Source organism: Pteropus vampyrus, unplaced genomic scaffold, assembly GCF_000151845.1.
Source record: "Pteropus vampyrus isolate Shadow unplaced genomic scaffold, Pvam_2.0 Scaffold110, whole genome shotgun sequence".
Lineage (NCBI taxonomy): Eukaryota > Metazoa > Chordata > Mammalia > Chiroptera > Pteropodidae > Pteropus > Pteropus vampyrus.
In genome coordinates this window covers 801,141-825,439 of record NW_011888891.1, presented here as the reverse complement: position 1 = coordinate 825,439, position 24,299 = coordinate 801,141, and the positions used below count along the sequence as shown (strand labels likewise).

Sequence of the window (24,299 nt, the reverse complement as noted above, 5' to 3'; positions counted from 1 at the left end):
CCAGAATTGCTAGTGTTTTCTCACACTGGTGTGTTCTCTGACCACCTCTTCGGGTCCCTTGCACCTTTCACAAGGTGCCATAGTGAACAGATGGGTGGCAGAAGGGGGTTTCTTACCTCCATCAGCCAGGGACAGAGCTCTGGGCAGGAGAGAGCATTGGTGCTGGGTCTCTGCTCTCTGCAACCCTCATTGTGGAGCGGAAGTTGGGCTCCAAACAAGTCTGAGATGTCTCAAACTTCAAATGCACACCACTCCTCACAAAGGGGGCCAGTGGAGAAGTGAGGGTGCCTCGGTGCTGGGCCATCCCCACGCGCAGGAAAGGGACTCGGAAGAGAACAAGCTTGTCATGCGTCCGCTAGGTGCAGGGAGCCTGTCCTTGTCCTATCATCTACCATACCAAGCATTTGTTTTTCCTGCCCCATGAAAATGTAAGCTTCATGAGAGTAGGAAGTTCATTTTTTTAGCTTCTGTCTCCCCAGCACCTAGAAGAGCCCCAGGTACATAGTAGGTCTGAATAAAAATTGTTGAATAAAGGCCTGAATGAGGCAGCATTATTGTCCCACCCACCCCTATTTTACAGGTGATGAAAGAAACTGAGGCAGAGATGGGTTCATTAACTCACTCCTAAGGATCCCTCCTCGCATAGGATTTTAGGGAAGGCATGCTTACCAACAACCATTACTCCCCGGAAGTTCTTCTACTCGTCTGACTCGCTTCCGCTGTAACACAAGAACGGCCTGTTTCCAGCCGTGAGTGTCAGCTGGGAAACATATTCCTGTGGGATCCCAATTCAGGTGAAGCGAATGGTTCCAGGCGAGGCTGCCATCTTGGAGGGAGAGTCCTCAAACCCATGTCCAAGGGGCCGGTTGTAACAGGAACCGCCTCCCTCTACACCTGTCTTTCACCACATGCGAGGGGAGGGAGGCTTTAATGTACTTGAGCTATAGATCTCACAACTATGCTTCCGCTCCCTAATTTGGATGTTAATTTATTAGCTACAGCTTTGCCTTCTAGGCTAGAAATTGTTTTTTTCCCCCACCCTGAAATTATACATCCAGATAAAGTAGTGTTCATTAAAGCAAGATTAGGAGAGGATAATATGTGAGAGGTATGTAATCTTTTGCAAATGGTTAGTAAATTGGAACTATCCCAATTACAGTATGGTTCATCATATAGGGCTGAATTACTCTGCCTGGGACAGGAGTCTCAGCCGCTGCTCTGCTCAGCTCACATTTCATAAATATTGTATACACATGATATTCTCAGCCATCTGCTTCACTGGTCGCCGAGCACATTTTCTGACTTTCTGGTTGACTGCAGAGTGGCAGGAGCAGGGCGGCCATCCTGCTTGCTTGCCTCAAAGCCCAGCGAGGCCAGCCTTCCACAAGCTGGCACCATATGCCTCAGGTGCATTCCCATGGATCCATGCCAGGCTTGCTGGTGTCCTCCCGGCAGGGGAGATGCCCCGCTAATGCCACCGTGTGACTCCAAGTGTCCTGCCTAACAGAGACCTGTGTGCTGTGGGGCTGTGCCGGCCAAGATTATCTCTAGAAGAGGCATGCAGGGGGTGATGGAGTTGACAAAGAATGAGCTTCACTCCCTGGTCCAGAGTGGTGTTGGGGTCCCAGCAATGCCTGAGTCGGCTGTGAGGTTCTGCGTCTGCCTTGCAGGGGCAGACGGTCTACAGCATGGAATGATGTACCCACTGTTCTCGCAAGCAGTCTGCTCAGCATCAGAAGCTGAGTCCATCTCTTCCACTCACCCTTTTGGGCCTGGCCATACCTGCTCCCTCTGATCACTTTGTTATACTTCAAAATCCCATTTTTTTTTTTTCAAATAGATAGTGAAGCATAGTGGTTAAGAGTGAAGACCCCAGAGCTAGAGTCTCAGAATAAGTCCTGCCCTGTTATTAACCAGTTATAGGGTCCCCAGCAAGTAGTTCAACCGCTCTGTGTCCAGCTTTTTCCATCTGTAAAATGGGTACAATAATAATAGCATCGATCCCATAGAGTGGTAGTGAATCCATACTTAAAACAGTACCTGGAATGCAGTAGCTGCTCAATAAAAACTAGCTATTATTTTATTGCAAAGGTGATTGGGGTTTCTTCCTGCAGATCTCAGCATCCCCCACAAAGAACATAGCAAGAGTGCTTGAGTTAGATGTAAACTCTAAGCAGGAGGGAACCAAAGAGATGGGGCTGGATCCTTGGAAGTGTTAACGGTGTGCCTGTCACCATGTTTTACAGAGGTTATTTCGTTCCATTTTCATGGGTCTTTGAAGCATATATATAATTTTGCTCATTGTACGGATGAAGAAGGTGAGGCTCCTAGCATTTAAAAAAGCAGATTTCCCATTGATACCTCGTTTAAAACTTTCAGTTTACCATTTGTTTTAGGGTAAAATCCCAAATCCTTGACATGGCCTATAAAATCCTCCATAATCTGGTTCTAGCACAAGTCCATGTTCACCCCATGCTGACTCTTGGCTCTCCTACCTTGTCAACCTATTCTTTGTCCATACCGCACACGCTCCTGCTTCAGAGCCTTTGCATATGCTGTTTCAACTACCTGGGCTTGACCTTTTCTTCCCTTTATGCTGAAATAATTCCTATTTATTCTTTGGATCTCAATTTGTGTTTCTCCAGAGAAGCCTTCCTGGGACCCCTCAGACTTGATACGGCCTCACTAATGTATGCTTTGATAGAAACCCCTATGTCTCCTACATGGCATCTCTTACAACTATAACTAAATACTTAGCTGTGGGGGGGCAGCGGCCTGACTAAATATGAGACTCATAGGCAGGGTCTGTAATAGTCAGAAGAGGCTGGGTTCTGCAAGGGAAACGTAAATCCCAAATCTTATATTCCTCGCTCATGCTACATGTCCCATGTGAATCAGCAAGGGCCTCTGTTCCACCTGGTCATTCAGGGATCAAGGACAGTGGAGGCTTCAGCACCTGTGGCTGCACCATCTTGAACATCCAAGTTTCTTAGCATCTACAGCAGGGGAACACAGAGACTGGAGGATCATGTTTGAGCACACCCCTTCTGCCCAACTGCTAGGGGAATGAGGCATATAGGAGAACAAGCGGGATATTTGATCTGCCACAGAGGCCCTATCAAACTTGTTCCCTGGAGTGTTCTCCATGCCTAGCACCTTGCTTGACACATAGTAGGAGCCCCTCTGCCCACAAATATCTGTGTAATGAATGAGTGTGTTAGTGCAATTCTATCAAGATCACACAATGATCAAACATTGGTGTTGCTGGGCTTTGGACCACGATCTTCTCAGTTTCAGTTTGCCCTCTGCCCTCTACCTTGTCATCTCCCCAGGTTTATATAACGCTTTTTTTTCCCTCAGTATGTAGAGGACAGGGTATCATGCATTTAGGCACTTAATAGATTTTTTCCTGATGAAGGTGATGAAAGTTGCATGTCCTCCAATCAGCTTGCAATCAGCCATTCAGCCACTCACCCAAGACAAGTGGCAATTCAAATTCAGCAAACATTTCTTAAGTGCCTACTATGTGCCAGGTATGTCATCTTGGCTAGTGAGCGCAAAAGCCAGGTGAGGTGAGCACTGTTTCCTGCTTCACAAAGACACTAATGCTCACTAGTAATGCCTGGATTCAAATGCAGGTTTGCTATCTTTAAGCAAGCCCTTTCCTCTAGAGCAGCCAGTGGCTCTCACACTGGAGCATGCATCAGAATAACCTGAGGGGCTCCCTGACATACAGATTGCTAGGCCCCACCTTCAAAGATTCAGCTTCGGTAGATGGAGTGGGGCCTGAAATCTGCATTTTTAATAAGCTCCAGACGACACCATGTTGTAAGGTCGCAGTTTGAGAGCCACTGTCCTGCAGTGTGCAGCCTGATGAGTGAGTGGTGAGGAGCACATCCCGCATTAACTTGGCTCAGGTGTCTTGGCTGGGGGAGGTGGGGATCAGTAACATAATACCTCACCGCGCGGCTGGTATCTAGTTCTTCTCTGTGAGGCTGCCTGCTTTTGAAGTGTATAAAATGAGGGGGTTAGACTGGACGAGCTTTGAGGTGCTCTGCAGACCTGACATTCTATATCCTATGATTGGATGAACTAAAACAAAGCTACAGATTCCATTTAAGTCTCTTCCTAGATGGGAAGTGCTACAGACTAAAAATCATGTAACAATAAATGCTCAGGAATGTCAGGGCGTTACTGAGTAACCGCTGCGTGTTCCACACAGTGCGGGGCTCTGGGGAATGGGCACACGTGCTAAGATGCGACCCTGCTGCCCAAGGCACTAACAGCCTGATATGGAGACAAAACACACACCTGAGACTAGAGAGGAAAACGTGTCAGATCATAACTGAGTGCTAATTGGTGTGAATCTGTTTAGGGGCTAACGGCAGGGTCCCAGAAGCCCCGGGGAGCTCCTGGAGCCTTAAAGTTCGACAACAGCCTATAATTAAAATTTGTGTAGCGGCACAGCATTTTTACCTACATGATCCCCTTAACCTGGTCAGTATTCGAAGGATGAAAAAATAGACTCAGAGACTTGCGCAAAGTGAACTTTTATTAAGTGAACAAGTTGGGATTTGAACCCTAGTCTGCTGATAATAACAAGGAGCAATAGAGCTGGTACAAGCTAAGATCTGCAAGGTGCCCATTGCCTAGGCCACATGGAGGGTCCTGGGTGAGATGAATTAGCAGAACAGGTTTGATGGGCTATATGCCAACTCATTAGATCGAAGGTCTTCCTGTGGACCTTGAGTATACTTGGAATACTAATGATTATGGACTGGCTGAGAGAATGTTTGATAGTGCTAACATGGCTGTCTGGTGGTGTTCACGGCAGTTGCCAGGGCCCAGACAGAGCAGCGCTCAGGAACAGAGCTAGTCTGGATTCTGGAGGCTCTGGATTTCCACTGCCTTTCTCTAGGCCACCAATGGGCCAGACATCTTTGTGTGAATTGGAAAGATGGCATGCCTTCCTCCAAGAAGATGCAACTGGGCATCACGCCTTCCTCCAAGAAGATGCAACTGGGTATCACGCCTTCCTCCAAGAAGATGCAACTGGGCATCAGGGCACCAAGGTTAACTGCCAGAGGGTAAGCTGGATCCTCATCCCCATGTACCCCCTTGATCTGAAGTGAACAATCTGTACAACTGTGTCTGGTATCCTTGCCTTCCTCCTAAAACACACACACACACACACACACACACACACACACACACACACACACACACTTATATACTCACACACACTCACGTACCTACAGACCAACACCTTCTCCTTGCCCAGAGAATTCACTTTTCTGGGAGACGAGAAATCTCTGTGACTTGAAGCTGCTTCATCTCTCCTTCCCAGCAGGCTTTCTAACTGAATCTCTTCTAAGAGGGGCTGCTGGCTGGGCTAAAAGCAGCTATGTGAATAAAACCCACAAGGTCAGGGAGACGCAGAGCAGGAAGCGGTGATGCTGTATCTGACTTTAAGGATAGAGTAACAAAGGAGATAGTGCAGAGAAGCCTCAGCAAGGGCAGACGAGTCTTTGGAGTCGCCCCCTCCCCCATCAAACTGTTAACATGGAATAAAACGCTCAACTCTTTATTATAAAAAAAAAAAGTGGCAGCAGAAGAGTGTGAGCCAGTGAGAGGTAAAAGAGGAGAGAGCCACACTGAAATCAATATTGGCCAGGACAAGCATTATCCCATGTGGAACACCTCAAGCCTCTGCCTAGAAAATTTGATTGGATCTTCAGAAAAACCTATTAGTGTGTTGTCAGGACCTTCTGGTGATAACTGACCAGCTCTCGCCAATCGATGCTCTTCACTTGTGGAGCTCCTGATTTTTTAACAGCATAATTGTTTTTTTTTAATAACAAGCTAGCTCACCCACTCCAGCAAGCAGGGAGCCAAAGTCAGATGCCCAACTTAAAATATAGAGACACGCGATGCTCCAGCCACAGCCACTTCTTCCTAATTGCACAATTACTTTATGGAGCACCGAGATGGAAAACTGTGGTGGGGGCAAGGCTTTTTCCAAGATGTTAAGGAAAAGTCACAGAAGTCATTACACAAGTCAAAATTATTTACTAAATGAAATCCATTCTTCACAAAAGAGCCTTTATTTATTTTTTAATGAAAAAGGGCAAAACTTGGATGATGTCATCACGGCAAGGATACCATAAATCCAACAGTGAAATTAGTCATCAATTATTACAGCTTTTAAATTTTCAACTCAAAAGCTGGCAACACATTTTATTTGGGGTTTTAAATGCACTATAACAGTAGCAGTACTTTTGCTCTTTACCATGCCTTGGACCTGAGATGTCAAGGTACCTCACAAACAAATAACTCGGAACAATTTGGGATAGAGGCCCTTTATAAATGGAGAGCAGGGCCCAGGGAGGAAGTGATTTGCCCAAGGTCACAGGGCTGAATCAGGCTCAGCTGGAAACAGCGCTCATGAATGCTGGCTCCTGGAGTCAGAGCTCTGTCACCACCGGCCTGCCCGCCTCCCACGTGCACCAAAACAAAAACCAAGAGCGGAAGTCAGCAGCAGGGCAGGACAGTCACCTGCCCTCCGAAGCCCAGAGAGTCCACGCCGACAATTTGCTGTACAGATTGGAAGCCCGGCGTGTAGGTCAGAGCTTGCTACAGACTGCCAGTGCTGAAACCAGGAGAATCAATCGCTAATGAAAGTTTACAGTGTCCTGTGCATATTTGGGGCAGCTCAGCTTTCCACCCTGAGCCCTGGGTGTATTCATCAGATTCTTGCCGAGGGGCAGTCTTTGAGGAGGGCCTGATGGCTCACGTAACAGTCAGTACTCTGCCCACCTGGGCCTCTCGTGGGCTGGCTCCCTCCTAAACCTGGTCTGAGTGTTCCCGGTTGGGGTGCAACATCAGAGGGGTGGGGAGAGACCGCAAGAGGATGAAAGAGAAAGAGGAAAGGAAAAGAAAGGAGTAGTGGCACTGTTTTAAAACCTTCGTGGGCTCTAGGACCTCTTTTGACGAAGACTCTATTCTGCACTATGTCACATACAGTCATATCTCACCTCGAATACAATTTATATGTGGTTATTTACCAGTTTTGCTTGATCGCAGTTTGCTGGTTGACAATGTTTTGGTTTTATAGATATTTAATTGAACATTCAATAATTTTGCTTATACAGTTTTCTTCTCTGTATTTTTTCTTTCCAGGTCTCCAATAAGTGCACGGGCCCCTGAAATATTTATAGGACACAGGCACTGTCCGCATTGACCTTAATAGATAAAACGGTCCAGAGAGATAGAAGAAAGGAGAGATGGGGAAAAACGATGTTGATCAGGACAGCAAGAAACAGAATCAAAATCAAACCGAAAAAGAAATTTAACAGAGCAGACAGAGGGAGTTCTAGAAACTATAGAATCGCTGGTTTGAAAGAAGAAAGCAAGCTTACCAGGATATTTTCAGGAAAGAGGCAGACAGATGAAAGACTAATCTAACCACAGATGAAAAAAAAATCTCTCTCTTATTATTCAATAATTTACTGGGCACAGGCCCAGATACCCTGCTTGGCTTCAGAGATTCAGAGCTGGATCAGATACAGTCTCTACTCTCAATGAATTTACTGTTTTATTGAGGGAGACAGAAAGGTAAACACACAGTTCAGATATGTGATAAGGACACAAATTGAGGAAAGCGTGAGGGGTTGGGAAAGCACAGCCAAGTCACCTAAGGGAGAAGGACGCTTCTGGAATGTTCAAAGGCACAGAGGTGTGGATGGCAGTGAAATGGAACTTGAGGGATATGGGGCAGGGGGTCTGAATGATGGAGCGCCACCAGGTGAGACTGAATCGATAGCAGATTGTGAGGATTTAAGTTTGTTCTGCATTCAAAGTTCACGCAATAGTTTCCAAGCAGGGGAGGGACCCCGTTCACCAGGGTTCGGGCCTGACGATGGCGCAGAGGCACAGGGAGCCAGAGGACAGGCTGTTACATCTCTGAGGCTGAAGGCAAAGGGCCTGGACTAGGCAAGGGACATAACAATGACGAGGTCGGGTCAAGCTGGAGAAGCATTTAGCAGGCGGCGGGCAGGAGACAGGAACTAGCTAGACATGGGAGATGAGGAAGGGGGAAGAATCTGGAATGGCTCCCAGGTTCTGGTTTGACTGGTGATGCTGAGAAGGGGTATATAAGGGCAGGAGCAGGTTTAAGGAAACCTTTCATTTCCCCAACTCTGCGTGATCCTAATTAAGGCAGGTGCCATGCTGGAGGGGATGGTGTCCCAGCGAGGCCCTTGAAAAGCTGCCAGGAGAACCTGGCAAAAGTCTTTAAGAGGTGAGTAGCGTAGAGATGTTATGAGTATCATTTTGGGCACTTCTGGCCAAGACGGAAACATCACCCAGAGACCAAATACTAGAAATCTATCCGTGCAGCCTCAGAACGAAAGAGTGTGAAGTCAACAGGGACCGAGAGAGGGAATATGACCAATATATCTGAGGCCTGAACACAGGACTGGGACTCCTGTTGTGATTCAGGGTTGAAGGAAGTTTATTGGAAGTTAGCTAATGAGAGCTCCGAGCTGTACCCAGACGTCTGTATTCTCCCTGGCTATCAATGTAACCTATGTAACCGCTAGTGCGGAGGCAGGGCTGGATCGAGACACAGATACCTATAAATCATACCAAATTCATTGGATTAAACGCCCGTCACCCAGAGCTGACTCTTTCCTACCAAGGGAAGTAATGAGCCAGAAGTAAGTGCCATGCAAAGCTGAGTCTAAGTAAATCTGTGATCGTGGACATTTTAAGCCACAGCTTCGGATCGGGCTTTCAAACAGATGGATACTCTAGCATGACATTGCCAAGATTAAAAAGAGAATGCTAGTTTGATACACATGGCTGCAGAGATGGCTGGGGCCATTCATGGAGCTGGATTCCCAAATCCTAGCCTTGGCCTTGCTCAGCATTCATGGGAAGTGAACAGCCTCAGAGCAAAGCAACTGCATTTCTTTTCCCGGTCTTTGATGTTGGCAAATGGAAGACAAACGAGGGCTCTCTGGTTGGGGACGGCATGAATGAACCACACATGTCCATAAATAAACCAGGAGCCCTCCAAACACGCTGCTCATTTGTTCACACAAAAGCCAGGCTGGCAGTCCTCTTGCTGAGCCATGTTCACAGTTGGATCCTTAATGCATTGTGAGTGTTCAATCAAACTTTTAGTGGTGAAACTCTGGGAGCAGAAAGCCAGCTAAGCCCAAATGGTCCCTTTGCTTTTCCATCTTTTGTGGCTGCCTGGCTGTGCTCTTATGGGTTTTGTTGTCAACAAACTCCTGGCTTGCCTTTGAGCACTCCAAATTATTGAAAATGACTACAGCTTAAGACTGGCAGGATGATTGTTAAAAACAGCCCTGGCATTAATCATAGCTTAAGAGCTTTTGGAAAATGATTCTAATTCAGAAGGGGTGGCTTACAAAGAGGCTTGTCGAAAGCGAAGCAGACATCAAATTCTGAAAGGCAAAAAGCCTCCTTGGTACCCACACCTGGCTTCTTCTGAAATCCAGCTGGCAGAAGTGTGTGGGGGGCATAGCTTCCCCCACCAGCTCACCCCATCTGAGAGTAGCTCAGGTTTTCCACCAGTCCCACAGCAACCCTCCCCCTGATCAGGGCCCTTGAAATGGGAAAGACTTTAGGGAGTGCCCAGAGCTACAAGTCTTACTGGAAGTCCTTAAAATAAGAGGTGGCTGGGCGCCTCGTTTTCTATCAACAGTTGGAATGCCTTAGACTGGCGCTAAAATAAGCTGTGTGCATAGAGGCAGCTGCGTGGGCAAACACATGGTCAGCATTTGCAAGGAGCCAGGCAGGGCAACGCGCTAATACTTCTGCCTTTTGCCTGCCTGGCACAACAAAGGAGAATGATTTTTGCCATCAGCATTCTCCCTATCACAAAATCATTGCACAATTTAGTATGATTAATGGTTTCCATTTAGGAGAAGCTGAGAACGAAAACAGTGGGGGAGAAGCGGCAACTCGACTCGGGGTGTTCGCGGCTGCGATTAGAGTAGAAGGGAGAGAGATCTGGCCAGTGCCCGCCGGCCGTGCCCTCTACCGCCCTTCCTGGCATGACTGGGGAGGCACTCTGGGGTGAAGAAACACATGGCTTTGGACATGCTTTTGCAGAAACAGTCTGAAAGCGGCAACCTTGTGATACATTGTTTACTCTTTCATCCTTGCAGCCTCCCAAACATTTGTGACTGAGAAGCTACTCCCTCTTGGCCCACCAAAGGGGTGTCATTCTCAGAGGTTCTTAACTAAGGGCCGGGGCTGAGGCGGTACAGTGACAGGCTGTGTAGCTGCAGCTAGCGGAACTAACCGCACGGCTGCTTGCCATTCCTGATGACCACATGGGGATGCCACTTAGGGAAGGACCCCGCCCTTGTGCTAGGATGGTAGTGGTGGCCTTCAGCACAGCCACTCTGTCTCTGGAGCCCCTGGGCTGGTGGACCTAGTCTCAAGTCCCGTTGGCCGGCTCTCCCAGGAGTTCTTCTTCTCCACTCTGCAGCATCCTTTTCTTTCCACTTCTGTAGGCACTGCTTGTCAATCTCCCAGCTCCTGGAGGTGAGTGGTGAGACAATGGCCGTCATAGCCAGAGACTTGTGGGTGCTGATAGAAACCAACCAGGAAAACAGAGGATTCAAGAGGGCCTGCATTTTTTTTTTTTTTTTTGAAAGCAATAGCCTTTGTAACTGACGCCAGAAAGGGAGAAAACTGGTGATCTTGGCTGGATCTAACGTGACTCAACGCCCTTCTCGATGCATTGGTGTCTCTGCAAGGAAATCTATTATTTTCCATAAACTGTCTTAAGCATCTCCCGGGCTACATTTCTGGCTGCGTTAAGAATCAAGCCATCAAGAACAGCTGTGAATGTTACACACTTTCAGCAGCAGCAAAGGGCTTTGGCAGGGAAGTAGGAGCAAAAAACCCAAGTAGGACATTTCAGTTGACAGTAATGGCATTTTCCCTTCCTTGTCCAAACGATAAAAGATTCATGCTCCTAATTGCAACACTATAGCTGCCCCCATCACTTTATTCTGGGAGAGGAGGTTAGAGAAAACAGGCCTAGAGAGAGGGAGAGAAAGAGAGAGAGAGAAATGGATAGTAATTTCGTCACTAGCTAACAAAGACTGATTAGTGTGAAGACTTCCTTCCATAGCAATACTTTTTAATCAGGTCTGCTGTGTCTGGGCAAACAGCTTTTGTGGATTAGCTAGACTCGAGCCTGCCAGCATCCGATGCAAGTTTAAACGATGAAATACACAACTACAGAGAAAACAAACCGAAAAGAGTAACAACGTCACACATTTCAATATGCAGCAACCATTAAGGGATTTAAATATTTGCTTGCTATTAAAGGCTTGCATTAGGCTCTTCCAACACCAGCTCTGGAAGACTGAAATATCAATTACGGATCAATTTTCCCCCTAAGTAAACACTAATGCAGGATAAACAGTATTAGAAGATGCAATCGTAACATTGCTGACTTCAGGATGGACTTCCTGCTGGTAACAGCAAGTTTAAGCCTGGTGATTAATTAACCTGAGAAGATATCACTTAAGGGAGATTTAAGGCGACCATGTCTGCAGTGTGACTGTGAGCCAGTGCACGTCTGGAGGGCAGCTGGCGAAGTCCTGGGCCCAGCGCACGCGTTGTCAACCCTCAGTAGTGGTCTTCACTTTCCCCGAAATCACCAATCACCGCCCCACAGCTCAACACCTCAAAGGATTAGGAGGCAGTTAAATGGGAGTCGAGGGTGAGTGTGCATGAGGGAGACAGAAGCAGCAGCAGGCTTTAAGTCGGGTTCCTCGGAATTAATTCCATATTTAAATATGTTTAAGGCCTGAGTTGCATTTCCTGGCACTGACCACCAGGGGCAGTAGACATTTTATGTTCTCTTTGGAATGAAAATGCAAACATAAAAATCGAAACAAATATAATTTCCTGTGTACGAAACTGCCTAGAACTTGAGGATTGGAAGACTTGAAAATAGAAGATTCTTGCTTTCAAGTGTCAGTTTTAGGGTGCTCACAGTATCTTTGTGCCCAGTACCCTTTTTGGCATGTGTAATGTGGGGGGTGATATGGGTGCATTAAATACTGTGGCTCCTATCAGGAACACATTTCACGATTTTGAGATGAACACAGATAAGGCAAGGAATGTAGTTTGACTTTTTTTCTAACATACCATACCTCATTCTGAAGACTCCTGACAATATATGCCAGCAATGGTGAGGCTTTGCTTAGCCATTACCAAAAATGTCATTCTCTGCAGGGAACATATACTCTGTCTTGGCAGGTCCTTGAGGATGATGGGACTAATAGCACTTAACCCAAGGCTGGCCGGCTGATTTCTTCAAGGCCACCCGAAAGCTTCCTGTGTTGAGGATGGACTTACAAATGTCGAGGTTTGAGATACTAAGTACAAAGTGGGACTCTGGCAACCAGGTGCTTGATTAGCTTCCCTTTAAACTACTTGCTCAGTGTCTACTATGTGTCTACTACTGACTTTAACATATTGGTTCCTAAGGTCATTTCGATGATGGCCCAGAGTCCCCCTTTCCCTCTCCTGTACAAGGCCAGGACATCCAAGTGCTTCCTTTGGAAATAGTTCCAAACAATACATGTGTGGCTGTGGTGACAAATTTCACTCTGAAGGAATTTGGCTGCCAGCTATTCATGACTAAGGGCCATATACTTGGCATTCTGGCAAAAAGGTATGATTAGTCTTGGGCAGAATTTTATAATAAAAAAAATGCCTTTGCTTAGGCAGAGTCTTTCTACCTGTAGCATGGTGACTGCATGGTTGCTTTAAGGTTCTGGATGACAGAATCAAAGGGACATTTCTCCATGGAGTAAGTCCACAGCAGTACAAGAATTACATTTCAGGTAGACAGAGGACAGTGAAAGATTGCACCAATTAACATCCGCATATCACCTCGGGGGTCCGGTTGATGTATTTGGAGAATGCAAGCAGGCCAAACATTGGAAAACTCTCCAAAGGAAATGAGGTCCATTTCCCCTCCCATACCAAATGAAGGCCCAGGCAACTTATCAACTCCTGCTATTTGGACTGCTACTAGGTGCTTTCTCATTTGCATACCCTGTGGAACTCCAAGGCAAACGAGCAGCCAGTCGCCACTTCACGTCTGCCTCAGTTCAACGAACTTCTTGCTTCCCTTTTCTGTAGGTTATGGCCAAAAGTGGCACCTCGTGCTTCAGACAAGCGGAGAGGGTTGGGGACAATAAACATACTGTGTGCCACGTGGCCTGGATTAACTATACTAACGAAGGGTGAGGAAATGGGTCATTAAACATTCTACGGCAAGCTTTAGGAGAGTGTGATGTGTCCACATGCCTGAGGTTTCACAGCTAATAAGTGGTGGAGCGGAAACTGGAACCCTGGCAGCCTCCCTTAGCATGCTCTTGATCTCTACCGTCTAGCACCTGCAGCAGACTTTTTACACAGCTATGATCAACTGGAGCTGCCCGCTGCTCCCTGCCCTCTGGCAGAGGCTGGGAGAGGCCCCTGAAATCCTGACACCTCTGCCTGGACTTTGAGAACAGCCATAAGACTGATCCCCCACCCTCCACACATCTGATTTCGCTTTATTCTTTTCGCACAAGTCAGAGGGCTGGCTGGGCTCACTGCCATCAGTACCTGTGATTCACATTCTTTGTCCACTAAATCATCCTCTGAGATTCAGCTGGGGTCCCAGTTCCTCCAGAAAGCTGACTCCCCACTCTTCACTGATTTCCCTTCTCCAAGCAATTCCCACAGCACCGTGTGGGCTCCTTCAACTGTGTTGGGTGGAGCCCCATCCCCACACCCCGGACTGAGGACCATTTCATGTTTTCATGTGGATGAAACCGATGCCCTGGTTAGCCTCCAGGGACTTTATCCTTCTCTGTATTTCTCACGATGCTGGCTATACAGTGCTCAATAACTGTGCATCTGATCAGCTGATTTTTATAGAGACAGGCAAGAGACCAGGCGGGGATGAAAGAGACTGAAATGGGATACACGGCCTTCGGCTTTTCCGGAGCTTACCTTTTCTCCCACTGCTGAGCTTTCCCCTTTCCCTGCCCAAGAGAGAAAAGGGGAAACTCAACCACAGCCGGGTGAGTGGTGGGGAACGGGCACTTTGGAGCTGCTCAAATATTATCTGCACATTTGTAAGATCAGTCACCAGGAAGGGCAGTCATTGCAAAGTCGGCCTGCAAGGCAAGGAGGATGACGACAGACTTGAGTCCCAGCAGCCTGAACAGGAACTGGCAACTATCTTCCATAGGAGGCCAAGCCAGTCTTCCGCAGGGCGTCTTCTTTTAAAGGAGAGAGAACTTGAAATGAAGAGGGCGGAATGAATTGTTAAGACACGAAATCCCAAAGTAAGAGACAGGTGGAGCAGCCAACACAGGAAAGTTGGTGTGAGGGTGGTGCGTGAAAAGAGGGGGAAGAGAGGGAAGGAGGCGGGAGCCGAATCCACAGCAGGGGCCTGTCCCCGGCTGGCCCGCCGCTGCATCGCGCACACCTGCACAGAGCGCTGAGTCGACGCTGCCAAAGCACCTGGGCCACCTGGCCCCTGAGGGGGGAGAAGAGAACAAGGAAAGGAAGGATGAGTGGAGGAAGAGAAATTGGATCAAAGAAACCCAGCCGGCAGCATTTCTTGGCATGCACTGCCTTGTGCTCTGTGCTCGCGGCCTGAGGGGGGGCGTTCCGTGGGCGGGGCCTGAGGAGGAAGCCGGGCCAGGGCCCATCTCTTCTCTCGCGCCGAGGCGTCCAGTACAAAGTCCATAATGAGATTAAAGGATCACTTTGTAACATTAATTTTTTTATTAAGAAGACAGATATTTTATAGTACTTCTTTTTTTCTTTTTCTTTTTTGTAAAAATGGTATACATGAACCAATACAAAATGCGAATGGGAACATGTGGATATGGAGCTTCTTACACCGTAACATTGTTCATGTACACCTCAAAAACAGAACTGGCCTAAAGGGAAAAATAAGACGTAGGTGTGACTAAAGAACAAGCTTATTTGGCATCAATTGTACATCCTTCATTATTTTATATTCCTTTAAAAAACACAAAAAACAAGTTTGTTCTTTCTTCACTCAAAAAAGTGATCAACCTGTACAAAGTAATACTCAACAATACATTTCAAACAGTGCACTGTATACTTAAGAAAAAAATACATAAACCAATATACAACTAAAATTCATAAATTCCTGTTTTTGCTTTGTTTTATTATTATTTTTTTCCAATGTGTGGGGCCTACACTTTGCAATCTACCTGAGACGGAAAACACCAATCGAAACACATGAACCTGAGACATGTCAACATTGTAAGCCATAAAAGTTACATCAGGAACACTGCACTACTGTACACTTTTCAAAACAGAAAGATGGGAGGTCCCAAAAATGAGATGCCAATTCTGTGAGCGATGGTAGGTTTTTTGTTTTTTTATTTTCCTAAAAAGCACAACTGAAAAAAACCTTTCAACAACATGCTAAATGGTTCTCACCCTTTGATATGTATATACTATGGTAAGAATGGGTGCTAAGGGCTCGGAATAGAGCTGCACATTATAAAATCCATTGAGAAAAAGGGATGTTCGTTGTGGCTTTTTGTCTTGGTTAAGTGCCTAGGGATAGGAGAGGGGAAAACAAAATGCTGCTCGATATGGATTTTCTTTTACATACCAGTCCGTTCCCAAAAGGCCCCCATATTGCAACGGTTCTATCAAAGGTTAAAATAAAGACAAGAAAAATAAACACGCTTTCAAATAACAAAGAGTTGACACTTTTTTCCCCTTAAATAAATCAGCGTAAGTTTTCCACATAATGTAACAATAGTAAAAATGCACCTTGCAAAATCCAAAATTACTCACTGAAAATGTTATATAATATATATTTATATATATATATATATAGATCTATCTTTTTTGATGCCATCTTTCCATAGGGACTGGAATCTGGAGTCTGGAGCCTTACCAAAACACATGGTAAGTTTTTAGTTTTGTCCTTCAGGACTACTTCTAGATTTCCTAGATGTTTCAGTGAAAATCCCCACATTTCTTTAAAAAAAAATGTAAATGGTAAGGTGACTCCTCTACCTTCTCCCGAGGCTCCCCATCTAAGATATGTTCAAGGTAACTTATTTTAGTAACTATGTACTATGGCTGCCATCATGCGAGGATCTGTAATTTTTTGGCAGATGGTTCTTAAGGCTGAGGAAAGAGGCCAAGGCTAGTGTATGAAAGGTAAAAAGATAAAAACACTCACATTTGAGTTTTGATTAAGTAACTGAAAACCCCTACATGCTGTTTTTCCACCTCTGCTCTGACCTTTTGAGAACTGAGATCGACAGCAGACCAGTGTGAGAACAATACTGGCCCTTCTTTTGTACCTCCTGCCTTTGTCAAGCCAAATCTGAAGGAATGAAAGGTTCACACGGATTCGAGTTGGAAATCCCAGCATGACAAATATCTGTAATATACAGTACATGCAGGCCACATCCTACTGCCTTCCTAACTAAGCACAAAGGAAAAAAAAACCCTGTCCCATTCAGTCATTCGCACACCGCACGGACTTGCTTTTTCCTACAAATTAGTGAGAAGTAAGGCCGATTGGGAAAGGTGGATGGAATCATTTGGAACAGAAATAACCAGAGCAGAACTATCTTTCCCCCCTCCCTACTTCCCCTCCTGTGGCAACTCAAATTTGTCCACTTATATAAAAGGAACAGCCCTCACTGTCAGGTCCGTTTAGGGCATTGAGAAAGGAGGCCGCCTTCCACCCCAAAGCTTTCTGGACAGTGTGGGATATCTATACTGAGCCGTCTACAGATACAGAATTAAAGACAGATTCAATCTCATTGTGACACACCTCACTTGCAGATAACCCTGTACAGTAATGTAGTTCCACAGCAAACAGAACATTTTCTGAATCACAGTCTAAGTTTCTAGTCTTCACTGCTCTAAGTATTGGAAACATGGGCAGCAGCGAAGAGTTCTCATTGTTTGTTCACCCAAATCTTTACGACAACAGAGAAGAATGCATTATGGATACACTAAATTCTGAACTATGAAATCTAAACTGTGCTGGTTCTCCTTTTATGAAACTGAATTTTGAACAGAAAGCAGTTACTTCGATAAGAAACAGAAAAGTAAAAACAATAGCAAAATAAGGGAGAAAAGATTCTAAGGAATCCCAGCAGGCAAATGCCAAAATGAGAGATTTTGGAAAAAATCCAAAAATTTTTGGGAAAAAACAAATGCGCACAAAGGGGGAGGGGGGAATAAAAAGGAACACAACGAACAAAAAACAAGGCACAGAATTTTCTGCAATCTATCCAAACTAAATCCAAGCATCCAAGTTTGACTTGGTAGGAAGAAATAAAAATTCGAAAATCAAACAAACAAACAAAAAAGAGGTGTCAAACAGCAGAGTGTACTTTTCAAAGAACATTTTTTTGTTTTTTACACAGCAAATCCCAAGCCTCCCCAGTCTCGCACCTTTCCACCCATTCATAAAAAAACACACGAATTTCTCGCAAGTTCCAATATCACTGTCTCTTTATCATCTAAATAGGGCCAGTTGGACACCTCATTGAAACAAAAAGGCTGATCTAGATGAAGTACTCTTTCTTTTCTTCGGAGTTGTTCTGTCCTCCTTCTGCATTGATTATAGCTGTGTCTGCGTCTGCTGCGTCATCGGCTCCTTTGGCTTCATGAGTGAAGTATGTACCTGAAAGATGAAGGGGTAAAGCACCGTGACTGTCTGATGGCCTCTGTGTAAAGTGGTACAGAGATGGCAACTTGCTTTATAGCCATCATCAGCCGAAGTGGTGTGCAGGCAGCAGAGGGGAAAAAACAATTGGAAGAAGAGAGCGAGGTGGGTGAGACAAATGGGGATCCGGGGGTTCCAAAGGCACCACTCCAACTGAACCGCTGCGATATAATTCAGCAAATGAGACATTAGAGCAGTGATTATGACCAGAGGATGTCAGCAGAGGAAGACGTGAGTGGGAGCTAAAAATGCAGAAAGCTGGAGAGCTGCTGACTAACATATAAACAGTAAACACCCAGGACCAATGACCAGATATGTGCACATACATGGTTAAAGACCAAAGCAAGAAGGAGCAATTAGCCAATAAATGAATTAGGGCCCTGATGATGCTCTATTGTCATCTCATATCATTTGAACCCTTATCTCCTGTCTTCACGAATCATTATTGCCTACCTGTACATAGGTGAGAATGTGCTCGAACTTGTACAAGTATGTTTGATTTTCTTTTGCCTTCCTTGTCAGAGTGGGATTCCAGGTCGAGAAACGATTTGACATTATGACAGCTATAATCAAGGATGGGGATCTGCCTTAAGCAACAAGTGTTTTCTCTCTCATAGCGTAACTCTGACCAGACCCAGATTCATGGATTTGCTAATCGGCACAGCCACTTTATAATGACAATAGACAGAAGGGTACAAAATTGGTGACACTCTTATCACCAAGTCCTAACGGTTTACATAAAGAAAGACAAGGACTGCACCTCAGTAGGATATATAGGTAGAGCTTACACTGCCTGTCATAATCAAATAACCCTCCTCTTACATACTGTATTTTTGAAGACTTATGTAAAAAAAGGATGATACATTTGTTGTGTTTTCAGGTTTTCAGAGTGACAAACCTGAGAAGGCGGAAGCCGTTTAAAGTTTCCCTCCAGTAACCCTCTTTTCTCTGTAGAGTGACACATCTTCCCCCTTCCCTTGGCTCTCCACAGCTGCTGCACAGGCTTCTGCCCTGCTATCTGGCCTTACCTTCCTGGCTCTGTCACGCTCAGCCCCGAGAGGCTGGGAGTTCTCTGCCAAACAGACTGTCTCCTGGATATGGGCAGAGGGTGAAGTACACATAGCCCTGAGGGTCCCAAACGGTTTTACGCTCGAGACTGTTACTTCGGATCTTAAAGGAGGTTGTCAAGTACCTTGGACTTCCATTGCTGTGCTCAAGGGACCGCCCCCAAACCCGGTTCTACAATCGAGCAGTATGCAAACATCTAGAGTTCATACTATAGGAAGCCCCGCAAGCTCACTGCACAGCGCTTGAGAAAAACAACTGAGAAAGACAAGGGCTGACAAAGAAAAGGAAGAATAAATTACCCAGAGGGGAGAAGAGGATCAGAGCAGCATGGGGCAGAGAGGAGAAGCATTGGAAAAGATGATTGCCCATCCAGATCGCACAGCTGATAAGTGTGTGATTAATGGCAATTTAAATCAATTGCACTGATAATTTTAAAAATACATATTTATGTGGCTTTTAAGGCACATCAAACCAAGGAAGTGTTCCAGCCGCTGTGACCAGCTTACCTGGAGTTCGGGGCCAGGGAGCAGGGCTAGTTCACCTGCTTCGCAGAAAGCAGTAGGTTATGGGTGGGCTCTTTCTGTGTTTATCGTTTTGGGGTTCACGCCACCCCTTGCACACCAGCCTCTACTTTGTAATTTTTATTCTAGCCCCAATTATGGATTGTAGAATAACGACGCTATAAAGCTTTATATTTAGAGAAAATCCAAATCAAGGAGTGCTACTCATCAACCCTCAGAGTCCTAATCAGCAGCTGCTAAAATTTTTTTTTCCTCTCCCCGTTTCAGGAATCAAAGAGACTATGCGGCCACATAAACCATAAATTGCCTATCAAAGACAACCTTGTAAAGTCCCCGAATGCAGAGGCTGTGGTGACACGAGGCCTCCTGCCTGCCAAAGGACCTTGCTTACCTTTATGTCTGGCAAAATAGCGCCCCAGAATGATGAGCAAGCACAGCATGGCGAACACCACCACGGCCACGACGCCGCCAATCACGGCATGATCCACTGCCCTTATCGAACCTTCTTCACCTGCTCGAGAATCTGTTGAGATCAGAAGAGGAATAGGGATGTAGAGCTCATTATGAGACACCAGAAGCCCTGGCGAAACTGCCTCCAGGGTCAGAGGGCACCTTCTTTTTTAATGGAGGAGTCAGAGAGAACAATCTAGAGATGGATCGAGTTACACCGAGGGAACGGACTGACCTGTCCAGTGCTGAATTGATCCTTGCTCCCCACAAGGCAATTTCGTTATAAGCAGCATAGGAGCACTAATGCATGTGGAACAAGCTTAGGGAACAGGGAGGGAAGAAATAGGGTCCATCCCTTCCTGACTGGTCTTAGTATTCACTCTATGTGTATCCGGTTGCAGATCCTATTAAGGATGACGACCTAATTATTTAAGGGCGCTTGGAATGGTACCTTCAGGCAGTTAACAGGAACTGCGGAGGGGAGGCAAGATGCCCAGTGACTTATTTCTATAGATGCCCCGTGACTTACTCCCTGCTAGGCATATGCATAGGAAAAGTAAGGAGCTCCAAAGCCACAGCTGCCTAGAGATAAAACAAGGATTATGAGACTAAAGACAAGTGACATGCTTGCTACATTTAGGATGTATGAGGGAGTAAGCCTCAATCTAAAACCTAAAAACCTATTTCAAAAAAGACAGCAAGGAATGATTGTCCATCGCCACTGACGATTTTTCTTTTATTTATTTAACACTTCACAATGCAATTAATTTTCCTTTATAAGCATCACTCCCTCAGGATGTCTTCTTCCGACTGAGGAATGACATGTTTGGCTGGGGAACACTCCAAAATGAACCCAGAATGAGCTATGGCGATGCGGAATGGATGTATGGCAGTGTAAACAATTTTAATTTAGGACCGTGGCTACATCACCCCTTGCTGAAATCCTAATGGCACCCGGGATTTATAATGTAGTAAAAAACAATTATTCTCCCGTTGATTAATACATTAACATTTTGGAGTGGAAGCTAAACCATTGTCTTTTTTTTTTTTTTTTATTGAGTCAAGTACGACACCTCCATTAAAATGATTTACTAGCTGTACCTTACAATTTAAGCACAGCAGCAACAGAAACGGTAAAAATCTTTTAACTTTACATGATTTGTGAAGTCATATGTGAAGGATTTACCATTTAAATCTTTCAGTACAAGAAGCACATGGCCTATAAATCTGTCCCCCTTGCAGTTGCTGGACGCCTAAGAGAAATGCATTTCACCAGGAAGACTGAGAGTGCAAATTCAAGTCAATTTTTAAGAAAGATTTATCTCTGTCTCTCTCCAAAGAACAGAGCAAATCTCTGAAGCCTCCACCTCTAATAATATTTGAAGTTTATCGATCAAGTGTACAGATCCGTGACAGCTAAAGGTAATGGTGCTCTTTTGAGCCGAAACCTGATACAACGCTTTCAGCAGGAGGGCGTGATTTACACTTTCTATCGATATTTCCAATTCTGCTCTGAGATTAACTACTGAAGGATGTGGGGAAACAACTCGTGACTGAGGGGTCCATGGAAAGCGCTTTAATTGAAAGAGTTTAAATTTAAAAATGAAGTATTTAAAGTGTTTCATTAAGTTACCTTCGAAAGGACTACAAAAAAACCCCCAAATCCAAACCCAAACAGAAATGCCAAATCATATGCAGCAGCAGGTCGCCCAGGACTACAGGATGATGGGAGTTTAATTGGAGAATGGAGATGGGTTGGAGGCAGAGTGCACTGCAGCCAATTAGCCCACTCCGTGATGTGTGAGCCCCTCCAGCAACATGTCTAATAAGCTCGACTTGAAACGTGGTGGAGAGGAATCTCCCTCCTCGGCCGAAAGTGGTGCCTATTGCAGATGCAATAGCCTCAGTGTCTTGAAAGTCATTTCAACAAGCAGAACTCAGCCATGGAAACTTTTTATTCCTTTAAGAGACAACAGAGCTTGTTGAAGGGGAACACTCCCCTTGGGGTGCCCCTGGACATGGGGTATGTGCTGGAGGATAGTGTTTTACACACTGGAGACTCTCACTCCAATTGCACTGATTCAAAATTGCTCACAGGGAGACAAAAGTAACAGAAAAGCCAGCCGGTTGTGTTTCTAGGGAGCTGTCAAAATGAGGGGTCTTGTCGGAATGAGAATTAACTAATCTCCAATTGCCATGAGCTTCAGACCTATTGAAAAATAAGGGTGTTTCAACTACCTCCATGTCTTAGAATTGGGCGAGGAAAACAAAGCGACATTAGCCATTGAGGTATAAGAGGCAAGAGGTAAAGACGGGTCCAGTCCCGGAAAGACTGAGAGGAGGGAGCTTTGAGAAGCTGTCTCAGGCAGAGGCCTAACCCCTTTGGAGAAAGAACTCTTGTGTCTACCGTTAAGACTGCCTCCTCCATGCCTAGGCACAGGAAACATTCTAGAAGCCCGTGTGTGTGTGTGTGTGTGTGTGTGTGTGTGTGTGTGAGAGAGAGAGAGAGAGAGAGAGAGAGAGAGAGAGAGAGAGAGAGAGAGAGAGAGGAAGCTCTGTGATAAAGAAACACAAACAAAAAAACCTTACAAGGCTGTATCTGTGGGATTAATTTCTCTAGCTAAAACCATTCATTTGATCTTTGCTCCCCATGAACTTCAGAGCTACAGATGCTCAGTGCCATTTTTCCCCCTGCACTTTGCCCACATTAAACGCCTGGATTCTAGTTATTTTCCCCTACATACTTTAAATACTTATTTACAAGGGTAACCTCTCCAGCTACCTTCTGTACTCACTTTGATCAGAAAGTTTACTACCACCAGTTAATCACTGAGACATGTTTCCTGCCTTCAATTACTGCAGATGGACACAGAAGGTAAGTGTTTAATTTACAGGGAACATTGCAGGTTGCAAGCTTCTCTCCGCCTCTTCCCACCCCCACCCCACCCCCGGGTTTACTGCTGGAGGTATTGATAGAGTTGTGCTGTTTCACCAGCGCCTGTCATGTCTGGCGTCCCCTCTGAAGAGCAGTGCTATTTCTGGACTCTTCTCACTCCTTCCTTCTGTTTCCATGTGCGGGATGGGGTTGGGAGAGTTTTTACGGTGCTATTTATTGGCCCAAGGTGGTGAGTGGAACAGGGTGAAAGCTGGTTACCTATTACTAGACAAGTGCCTGCAGCTGTGGGCTGGTGCCTCACTCATGGTATGAAGGATCAGCACAAGCTGTGACTCAAAGAGGCACTGGGCTACTGGAGCAGAAGGAAAACTGGAACCTGAAGGAAATATCAACCACCGAAAGGGGCATGGCTCTGACAAAGGCCGTCAGCTTGCTGCTTGGCCTTTCCTATTCTGGTCATAAAGCAAGAGCTCTGGCCGGTTCCCTGAAAAATTACTTTTAAGTGAAAAACTTGGGAATGTCTATGACTTCTGCCATCAACCAAAGATCCTGCTCCTGTTGGGGTGCAGATCCTTTCACTCAGGCCCCAGGAACTTCTCTGGCTTTCCTGGGGACATCTCCAAATTTCTGGCTCCTTTGTTCAGTAGGGCAGAGAAGGAAACCAAGGAGCAACCACCAGCTTCAACTGCCACCAGCTTCAACACTGAAAGATAAACATGCCTGCTCCTGAGGTAATGTTCTCTTGTTTTCTAACAGACTACAATTTTTCCTCACACTTAGCAACAGGTGTAAGAATGTTCCTATTTCTGGGACTAAAATTTGCTCCATCATCCTGAAGAGCAGAGCCATATGTCTGGTTGGTGTATGCCTACGGCGTAATGGTTATTCCAACCTTGAGGAACCAGGCATGTTTGGGTGATACCTTCCGATTGCATTGAAGAATTCCAAGTCGTTTCACATGTCACCTCAGGTAACTCAGGCCTAGTCATTCCATGAGTCTGAGTTTTAGGTGCACTTTGCAAATGCTGGAAGTGTTCATGACAACTCATACTTGTGGCACGATCCTTCTTGCCTGTACTGTTCCATCCTGCAGTCATGTCTATGGCTCTGAGTGTGACACGAGTCTCTTTAAGGACAGATCAATCATGAACTGTTTAGTATTCGTGAGTTAGCATTCCTTTTGGCAAAAAGCTGGAACAACTTGGCTCTAGGTAAGCGCTTTCAAGCTGCTTGCAGAATATTAAGTTGGCTACTATAGCATGGGTCACAGGTTCAACCTCCTGGGTTCACGTTAGCATCTTAGAAACTGCAAGGACAAAAATATTTCAAAGAAACTCCCAAGAGTGATGCCCCAAACTGCTCGGATTTCTTTACCTCAGGTCAGGTGACCTGGCTTGATCCATTCCTCCTGGGTGCTGTAGAGGGGGAGTTCTAAAGGCAGTAGTTCCCTAGGACCTGACAAGAAAAGTGATGGCTAGTGGAATGTCAGTCTCGCCCTCCCCTAGGGGACTCCTCTTTCTCTACTTGCTTTCACTCCTCAGATTACTTGCCAGAGTCA

The 24,299-nt window shown here is 45.7% G+C and overlaps 1 protein-coding gene across 2 annotated transcripts in view; it reads right to left on the bottom strand.

Moving 5' to 3' along the window:
* Window positions 1-15,233: 15,233 nt before the first annotated feature.
* The window catches only part of CADM1 (cell adhesion molecule 1), a 322,797-nt gene continuing 313,731 nt past the window's right edge, over window positions 15,234-24,299 (bottom strand). For both annotated transcript variants that reach the window (XM_011365362.2, XM_011365363.2), the window contains 2 exons: window positions 19,787-19,918; window positions 15,234-17,764 (listed from right to left, as the gene is read on the bottom strand). In XM_011365362.2, the coding sequence (XP_011363664.1) occupies window positions 17,646-17,764; window positions 19,787-19,918 (251 nt within the window). In that variant the 3' untranslated portion in view covers window positions 15,234-17,645. The remainder of the gene's footprint in view (window positions 17,765-19,786; window positions 19,919-24,299) is intronic.